At 50.3% G+C, this 8,825-nt stretch overlaps 4 protein-coding genes across 4 annotated transcripts; 1 reads left to right on the forward strand and 3 right to left on the reverse strand.

The window, feature by feature from the left end:
- Positions 1–374: 374 nt before the first annotated feature.
- Positions 375–2,158, reverse strand: HO173_007342 (uncharacterized protein; the record flags this gene model as incomplete). The annotated part of the gene is made up of 3 exons (XM_037309246.1): positions 375–1,813; positions 1,903–1,927; positions 1,979–2,158. 3 exons carry the CDS (start codon positions 2,156–2,158, stop codon positions 375–377), a joined length of 1,644 nt encoding a protein of 547 aa, XP_037164107.1.
- A 2,407-nt stretch (positions 2,159–4,565) lies between these two features.
- HO173_007343 (uncharacterized protein) lies at positions 4,566–5,072 on the reverse strand (the record flags this gene model as incomplete). The annotated part of the gene is made up of 2 exons (XM_037309247.1): positions 4,566–4,930; positions 5,027–5,072. The coding sequence occupies 2 exons, from the start codon at positions 5,070–5,072 to the stop codon at positions 4,566–4,568; spliced, it is 411 nt and encodes a 136-aa protein (XP_037164108.1).
- Positions 5,073–5,378: 306 nt separating this feature from the next.
- Positions 5,379–6,198, reverse strand: HO173_007344 (uncharacterized protein; the record flags this gene model as incomplete). The annotated part of the gene is made up of 4 exons (XM_037309248.1): positions 5,379–5,531; positions 5,691–5,781; positions 5,909–6,086; positions 6,156–6,198. 4 exons carry the CDS (start codon positions 6,196–6,198, stop codon positions 5,379–5,381), a joined length of 465 nt encoding a protein of 154 aa, XP_037164109.1.
- Positions 6,199–7,109: 911 nt separating this feature from the next.
- On the forward strand, positions 7,110–8,570 carry HO173_007345 (uncharacterized protein; the record flags this gene model as incomplete). The annotated part of the gene is made up of 3 exons (XM_037309249.1): positions 7,110–7,176; positions 7,460–7,950; positions 8,052–8,570. The coding sequence occupies 3 exons, from the start codon at positions 7,110–7,112 to the stop codon at positions 8,568–8,570; spliced, it is 1,077 nt and encodes a 358-aa protein (XP_037164110.1).
- Positions 8,571–8,825: the final 255 nt, after the last annotated feature.

The raw sequence follows: 8,825 nt of genomic DNA on the forward strand, positions 1-8,825 counted from the left end.
GTCTGGGTTTGACGAGGAGGATTAATGCAGTGGATATTGTAGTCAGTGAGTCTCGATCCTTTTTGTATGTTCAAGGATTGCTTGCTTGGGATTAAGTCAAGGTGTGGGAATGTTTGAATGCGGTTGTCTGATTTGGGGTTGGGCATTAGGAAAAGAGACAAGCGCTAGGGCCAATACAAGCCTTGAAATTTATGGCCAAAGCTTCAGGGTACTCTTGAGGATCAAGAAGAGTGTGATGTGAGTGGTCTGCAGTGAGCATGAGCGGTTTGACGGCTTAAGATCTCCTTTGACTTATCTCCCTCGTGGAAACAGCCGAAGAAGCTCGTTATGATGAACAATAGAATATCAACATCCCACACTCTCTCGGGCCCCTCTCACCGTCTCTCAAGATTCGCGTGCAGTTTGTGCTGCCTCATGAACAAGCTCGAGACAGACGCCAGGACACTAAACCCACAGACAACAATAAAAACACCTTGAACAGCTTCCATGTAATCCTGCTGCACCAGTCCCCTCAACTCAGCCGGTAGCCGGCCAATCTCGTCGAAATCCTCCCTGATCTTATCAATGATCCCCTCGGCATCTGCCACGCTACCGATACTTCTATGCAACTTGACGCGCAGCAGATTCTGAAAAGTAGCGGATGCTATCGTGAGGCCGATGACAGAGCCAGTCGACCTGAAGGCGAATCCGGCTGATGTGACCACTGCTTGGTGTTCTTGCTCCACAGCACTGACGAGAGCGATGAGGGTAGTTACCAGGATGCCGCCGACTCCTAGGCCGAACACGGCTAGGTAGATGAAGGGATACACGGTTGGTGTATTCGCGTTCATCGTCACTGTGAGCGCGGTGGAAAGTACAAGTAGTGCGTGAGAACATTTGTCGAGGTAGTAGTAGTTGCCCGTCGCTTTCATGATGAGGCCTGCAGCAAATGCCCCAACCGCTGCGCCAGCGCTAAACGGAATGAATCGCAGGCCAGCTTCGGTGGGCGATTTGCCGAGAAGTTGTAGATAGACGGGCATGAAGTATGTGAGGCCAAAGTACGCCATGAATACGAACCAGTAGCTGAGACAGGCAGAGGCGACGGTACGGTTAAGGAGGAGTCGGATCGGGATGATGGGTTCGAGTGCCCTGTTTTCTTCAACGTAGACAAAGATGGAGAGAAATACTATAGATAGTGGTAGCGCGGTCAAGACTAGAGGGTGAGTCCAGGGCAGGACATTGCCTCCCGTATTCAGACCCAGGAGGAAGAGCACCAGAGCACAGGTCAGAGTGAACGATCCCAGGTAGTCGACACGTTTCAGCGCTGACCTCTCGCTTATCTTGACAGGGACTTTGACGGTGAAGAACACCATCACGGCACCAACTATCACAAAGGGTACTTGCACCAAAAAGGCAACCCTCCATCCTGCTAACTCGTTGATCCAGCCACCCAACAAGCCTCCAATCCCAGACCCGGCACCGATGATGATGTTTCCGATACCTTGCAGCACGCCTCGTTTCCTCAGGGGCACCAGGTCACCAGCGACGAACATGCAGATCGTGACCGTTGCTCCGCCTCCTAAGCCAGCAATGGTGCGGCCTGTGATGAGGACCCATTCGCTCGGAGCCACGCCACAGAGCAGAGTTCCCAGACCGAAAACGAAATTGCAGACCAGAAGACCTTGGCGGCGGCCAAAGATGTCTGTGAGGCGGCCACTGAGGGGTTGAGTGACGGATTGGCCAATCAGGTAGGCTGAACCGATCCAAGAAAGCGTCTTGAGTGAGGAGAAGGAGCTTGAAATTGGAACCAAGAGGGTTGCAACGATTGTTGAATCTGTGTAAGTATCTGCTTGAGTCGTCTTTTCCACGAGAAAACGAAAGAATCCAAGTATCGATGAAAGGAAAAGGTATTGAAGTACTGACCAACAGCTATCAAAACCACACCAACCTAAGCAAATCAGCCTCAAGCTCCCAAATGGGTATTCAGGGCACAAGCTACCCATATACTGCCCATAATCAAAGCTAACCTGGCGTTGGATAGCTGCTCATGTCGTGAAGGCAAGGAATTTGAAACTCCCCATTCGCCATCGTCATGAGGTTTGCCCTCGGCAGGCACGTTTTGAGCATCATTCGCTTGTCTGAGAAGGGGACTTCGCTCGCTGGGCTTCGACAGCGACATTGATGAGTTGACGATGGCATGTTCAGAAATGGACGGGGATATCACGGGTTATCAAAAGAGCGAATGCTCGGATTTGGAGCTGCCATTGTAAACGCTTAAGAGCTTCACCTAATCAAGCGAATGTGTGGTGCGCTTGTGCGATCTCGCTTGGTCAGATTACCGTGCATATTACACCATCAGCTACTCGTGGTTAGGCTCAACTTTGGCGCCCCAACGAATTTGCCGCTCGTTTCCATGACGCATGATTAGCACATCACTACAAGATGTTCATGGCGGTAATGACGACGTGACTCGAAAGCTTGAACATTGGGATCGGCGGCGTAGCAAGTTGTATCAGTCTGTAAGCGTGAAAAACCTGGCCTGGGTAGATACTTGTACACTATTGCTGAACATCCTCCAAGTCTTTCAGCCTCTCACTCACCTACATGAAGAGGCGGGATTTCCAACAGCCCGTAGGGTCTATGTAAGTTAGTGGGTTAAGGTGGGAGCCCATCAATGGTAGCAGTGATGACGTATTGCTACTCCGTAGAGCGGTTCCACCTATGGATGCAGACCTAGATGTTCGCGCTTTGTCAGCCAATGAGGGTTGGAATGACCTTTCGAATAGAGCTGATACCCACCCTGAGATTCCAACCAGTTCTGTAAACCCCCAGATGGACCGCATGAGCGGCGAGCTGGCTCCCATTGTTTCGCCTCCATGGGCTTTTCCGCATATGTCAAGGGATCTCACACACGTACACCCCGTTTCGATACATGTACACTACCTCAGTAATCCCTCGCACCCTTGACCGTTGAAGAAGTCGGACCCGTGTCCTATAGGACTATCTCAAAACACAGCAACTTTGATATGCACTGAATTCATAGAATCTCATACATAATAGAAAACCCTTTTTGATGCATGTACATATCCTTAGCAATCCCTCGCACTCGTGACTATTGGAATAGTCGGACCCGTTTCTGCAGAGTGGTCTTAGAACACGGCAACTTTGATCTGCACTGCAACCTTTGATATTCAAGTACTGGGACCCGGTTGCTGCAGAACCAATTCAAGAAAATGCAGCATCAAAATGCATCAAAAAATGGCCTCATACCTTTACGAGTGTCCAAAGACTATTGTTTTAAAGAAGTTCCTCGCCAGAAAAATGTTTGATATGGTAACCGATCTGATGGGAATGATCCCAGTGTTTCTCCCCCGGATGCTCTTACACGCCTGTGAATTGGATGTCCGAACGGGTGACATACTCAAACTAGTCTTCCGTTTTCTCCAGAGTCAAAGGTTTGTCTTGTTCGATCTCACCACGGGCCACACGCTTGTACAAACCGAGAACCGGCCAGGATCCGGTACCTGCAGCTGGCTTATGTGGCAAACTGCGGCGGTGAGAAATGGCAAAATCAGGCGCCTAAGATTGGCGGAGACACAGTCTCACGTACAATAGTATCATTGGGTTGACAGCTTCCAAAGATTTCACTGTGTCGAGCGTCTCTGTGTTTCGTCGGTCGGTGACATGGGAAAAAGAACCAAGTAAATTGAGCAGGCGGCTCGACTAAGACTGGTATGGATGTTGAAATTACTTCCCGGCCTCGCTACTGTCTTGCGGTCCATGTTTAGTCAGTCTGGAGCTTGAAGTGAGATGCAAGTGACTGTTAAATAAGCCTGAAATCGCATGCTTATCATGTTCCGCGTATCCTGCGAAACAATTGGAATTGCATGAAACTGGCAATGACGGATCTATCTAGTTACGTCCCCGTGTCGTTCTTGTCTTTTTCGACCATGAGGCTTTTCCACCTAAAGTAAAACTCAAACGCGCCCGACCCATTTCTTACCGGCCCTACCCAGCGATGTTCACGCTGCTTGGCGAAGTGCGGCACATTACTTAGCCCAAGTCTAGCCAGCTTCTCCCGGTCCCATACGCTGAAGCCAAGACGCCGGAACGGCTCGAAGTCAGCACGCTCAAACGGCTCGAAGCCGGAACCATGAAGTGTCCTATCGAATGATTGGTGAATCAATTGAAGCGTGCTGACTCCTGGACTGCTGCGACTGAGATGCATTGTAGTTTGGCGCCATTTGGTTGACACGTAATCGTGGTAGGGAATAGGTTTCGGTACAGTCACAAATTTCGGCTCCAGGTCGGGAAGCCTAGATAAGTGCGGTGGGCGAGCTGATAGCGTTGTTGTTGCATCCGAGGATTCACACAGAAATTCATAGATACTGTCCATCTCGTCAAGCTCCTATAAGCATTTGAACCCACCCCAGACGCGGTGCGGTCCTTCGTTCTTGAGCAGGTGCCATACTTGATTAGGAATGGCTAGGCTTGGTCTGGTGATCGTCACCAGGTCGAAGTAGAACTGTAGACGCCACAAGGCCCGGTAGACCCGTTGTTCTTCAATCCACGAAGGATGGCCGCACTTAAGTGGTCGTAGGGGCGGCCTTCGGGAAGCTTCCCGCAGTAGCCTTTAATGTCGCACAGCTCATCAACGAGGTGGGATGGCTTGATACTGTTCGCCCTGCCCAGGAACTCCTCGAAGAAGGATGTGGAGATCTGTTGCACATGGCTGGCGGACTTGGTAAAGCTTCTGGCCGCTGATAATGATACGTTGCGTTGGAAATTGGGTTGGCACCGGCGTTTTTGTCGAGCGCATAGATGGCTAGGAGGTTGTCAAGGGCCTCAAGAGAATCAAGTTCACCACCTATAGTCGAGTAATCGGAACGTGTGATTACAATTGTACGTAGTAGCTGCTGTAGCTGGGGTACGTAGTTGGACAGCACGGCCTCTATAATCTTTAGTATTTTTCGAAGATGATGTTTGCGGCTGGTGAGGATTGTAGTAGGTAGTTGAGCGTAGACAGGTCTCCGATGCCCTCAAAAACCATGAGAGGCAGAGGCGCTGGAAGCGTGCTGAACGGATCCGGGCATGTTGAGAGATATGGGAGGATTGGTCCATGATTCTCGAGTCAGCGCGGCAAAGAGAATTTCGGTTGGGTAAGAGATAAAGTCTTGGCGCTTACTAAGCGGACGTCAGAATTTCTCAAGTACTTGCCTCAGTCCCTCAGAACGTGCCAAGATCGCTAAGCCCCTTCGGGTTAGCTTACCTCGCTAAGCCCCTTCGGGTTAGCGCCTTCTGCTTACTGCAGAGCCGTTTAGCTGCGAAGTCAGCAGGCTAACCCGAAGGGGCTTAGCGATCTTGGCAGGTCTGAGGGACTGAGGCAATCAAGTTCGGGATTACAAGAAATCATATCTGTAGTGGTTCTGGTTGCCTTGAGAGATCTCTAAGTCCTCGAATACCGACTTGTAGTCATCTATGCCGGCTAATAGGTCGGTGAACTCATAGACGCTCCATCCATTGCCAGAACCTTCAGGGGTGCCTTCGGAACCCTAGACCATCCTGAAGTCAGCGCATATTCCTCCCGCGCGATTCTTGCACCACGACACCAATCGCGAGGCAGGATTTCCAGAGGTTAGTTTCTTGGGAAAAGAGGTTGCAAATGGAAAATAAAGAGGTCGTTTGCGGAACTTTCTTAAAAGTAGGCGTACCTGCATATCGGACAAGCTAAGGTACGGGGATTCCGTTCTGGATCCATTGAGTCTCCCCAGTTGAATGAGGCCATGCGCTTTGGCGGCGTCCCTAGAGATTTTGGTAGGTCATTGGCTAGATCCTTAATCAAGACCGGATCTGAAGTCAAGAAACGTAGAAGTGTATGTTGTTGCTACTAAGTCATTCGGGAGACGGGCAAAGACTTGGGGGAGCTCACCAGGTAAGAGTCATATCGTCCCTCTTCACACAGGAGAACGGCGACAGAGGGTTGCCATTAGGGTAGCCTCGTTGCGGGGCAGCTTTGTTCCCAAAGGGAACTGCAATCTTGGTGATGAAAACTTCCACTTCAGGTTTGACCAAGGCCGCTGGGACAGCAGCTTTGCTACCGGACGCAACTTAATTGCTGATGGAGACATCACTGTTCGTGAAAACGCTCACGAGGAGTAGAAAGAAGCATGCTGCACCGGCAACAAATACTGAGAGACGTACCAAAGTGAGACGCGCCATTGTTGGTATGTGCAGGTTGGAGGATCAGTGCAGATTGATCAGTACTCAAAGACTATATTGTGCTAGTAGATAGCGAAGGCCGAGAACTAGGAAAGACTTTTGGATTTAGGGTCATCCTCTACCCCTTATGTTGGGGAGTTGTTATTCATTCAACATCCGTGGTATCGTTGAAAGAAATTGCCTACTAGGCACATTTCGCGACTAAGGTTTCCTGCATCACACCAAGACACCCCAACAGGTTGTCGTCATCGGCAACGGCAGGACAGGGGAAAGATCCTTGGGGGGAGGTGTCACCTGCTTGTCGATGAAAACCAATCGGACAGTTCCCGTAACGGTAGGGATTCGCACGATCCAAGAATGCTCAACTAGCTCCATGAAACGCTGCTGCAGGTTCCCGTTGAAAAGGCCAGGTAAGAGTACCTTTTAAATTGCCTTCCCCAGCGTACTTCTTCATGCAGAGTGCCTTTCAAAGACATGCAGTAACTAAGGCTGGTATAGTCTTCCAGAAATGTGGAGGGCCCTCGAGCGAAGATGTCACTCGCTTGCCGAACAACGCGAAGCGAGAACTCTCGTAGTATCATGGGTTCACAAGACTCAATAATTATAAATTAGCTTCATGAAACGCTACTGTAGATTACTGGTAGCAAGGCCAGGTACGTTAAGCTGAACATTCCCGCGGCTCCTTCATTCGGAGATTGCCTTCTAGACACAGGCCGTAATCGACACTTATCTCATTTCCCCAAGATGCTCGAACACATTGCTGTGACTGTATATGCCACGAAAAGGCGAAAAACTCTCGAGTGGAGATGTCACTGCCCTGTCGAATAAAACCAATAAGAATTATCGGAGAGCTCTCGTGTCCTGAGGATTCGTGCAATACAACAACACCCATATACTTCCATGGAAAGCTCATGCATACTCCTGCTACAACCGAGAGTGATACGGGGAAATACTCATCACGAGCCAAGGTAGCTCTCGGTTAGCCCTCCGGGTTATTGTTAACAATCTCCCATGAAGTCAGACAGTTCCCGTCGTCTCTCTCAAGTATCTGTATCTAGTGCTGTCTTGTTCTAGCTCCTGCAACTTGGAAGCCTGTTCGTTCCTGGGTTGAGATTTACCTTCCAAAAGTATCGAATCATTGTGGGACTGTCCTTTCCGCAAATTCTCCCAAAAGGTTATTCAATCACCACGGAATTATCCTTGTCATCGGGGTGCAACTGTCGTGATGGCTCCACTAATCACGGGCTCATGGGTGGTGAAGCTTGCGACCATCTGTGTAGCGACCTTAGCTTCTCTACCATTTGGGACAAGCATATTTGCACAGAATTGGAGCTCACTACCAACTTGACCAAGCCTCGCGACGGTGGGTTGGACCCCGATCCTGAACCTTCTCCTCAGCCCACACCTTCGCCTACATCATGCTCAGAGTCAACTATCACCGACCTCTGGGTACCATGCACATCAATGAGCTCTGACTCTTCGAGCTGCACAACAACAAGCTCATCTCTTGTCATAGGTTGCGTCACAGCGAGCGCTACGACTACTGGGGCTGAATCTTGCTCAACAGCAGACGCCATCGGGGATCAAGGCGAAGATGGTGGCCCAGCCCCAGCCGCAGAGTCTACCAGCTCGGCTAGCGCCTTGGCTACCATCACTCCTCCTCCAAACACACCCACTCCGGCTCCGACCCCAACGCCATCTTGCTACCTCCAGGATGAGGATCCCGATCTAGGTATCAATTCCGCTTATTGCGTATGCGAAGGAAGCTTGAACTATCTCGAACCTTCATCCACAGGCAGTTGTGCATTTACGGCGCTGCCTTCACGGACCATTAATCCAACAATATCGCCTAGCGTAGTCACCAGCAATTGTCAAGTCTGCACAGTCGTAGACGTCAACAACGGCGAGTGCACCACGATGCCCAACTGCGTCCCAACAACGTCATCAACGGCTCCATCACCGCCTGCTTCCCCGAAGCCGCCGCCTGCACCACCTCAGTACTCAACATTGGCTACTTCGATGAATGTGAGCCTGACGGCGGTTTAGGAGAGGGAGGAGGAGCATCATGCGAGAGCTACTGGACAGTCTTCGCCGACCCTCAAGGAGTAATCTACAATCCTTGCAACGACAAAGCCATCTGGGACGACACAAAGGCCTTTGACGGTAATGAGATTAAGTATCCCGTGTCAGAAGGCCCATTCAATGGTGGCGGCTTGACCGGCTGCGTGTACAGTCAGCTTTCATCTACGGATGTTGGGAGCATGGCGTGCGGCGGAGTGGTTGGGACTTGCGTGAAGGATACGAGCGGGAGACAAAGCTGTGATGGAAGAGACGATACATGGGCGCCTGTGTCGATCTGCACCTTCACATAAGGGCTCGGTAAGCGGATATGATTCGGTGGTGTCTTCAGAGCTTCTATTCTTGAGGTATGTTTTTTTAGATACTTAAATATTTATAGACAAGTAAAGTAAGAGCCTTGATTAGAGATCCAAGAGGTCAGATCTTGCTCCTGTACATAAAAAATTAGGCAATCCAATTTCGTGCAATGAGGGGATCGAGTGCTAGCACCCTGACTCAACCAGTGCAATTCCAGCAGGATCGACCGTCTTTAGTTGATGGGCACCAGC

This window comes from Letharia columbiana (genome assembly GCF_014066305.1).
Source record: "Letharia columbiana isolate WasteWater2 chromosome Unknown Sc0000023_s0, whole genome shotgun sequence".
NCBI classification, from domain to species: domain Eukaryota; kingdom Fungi; phylum Ascomycota; class Lecanoromycetes; order Lecanorales; family Parmeliaceae; genus Letharia; species Letharia columbiana.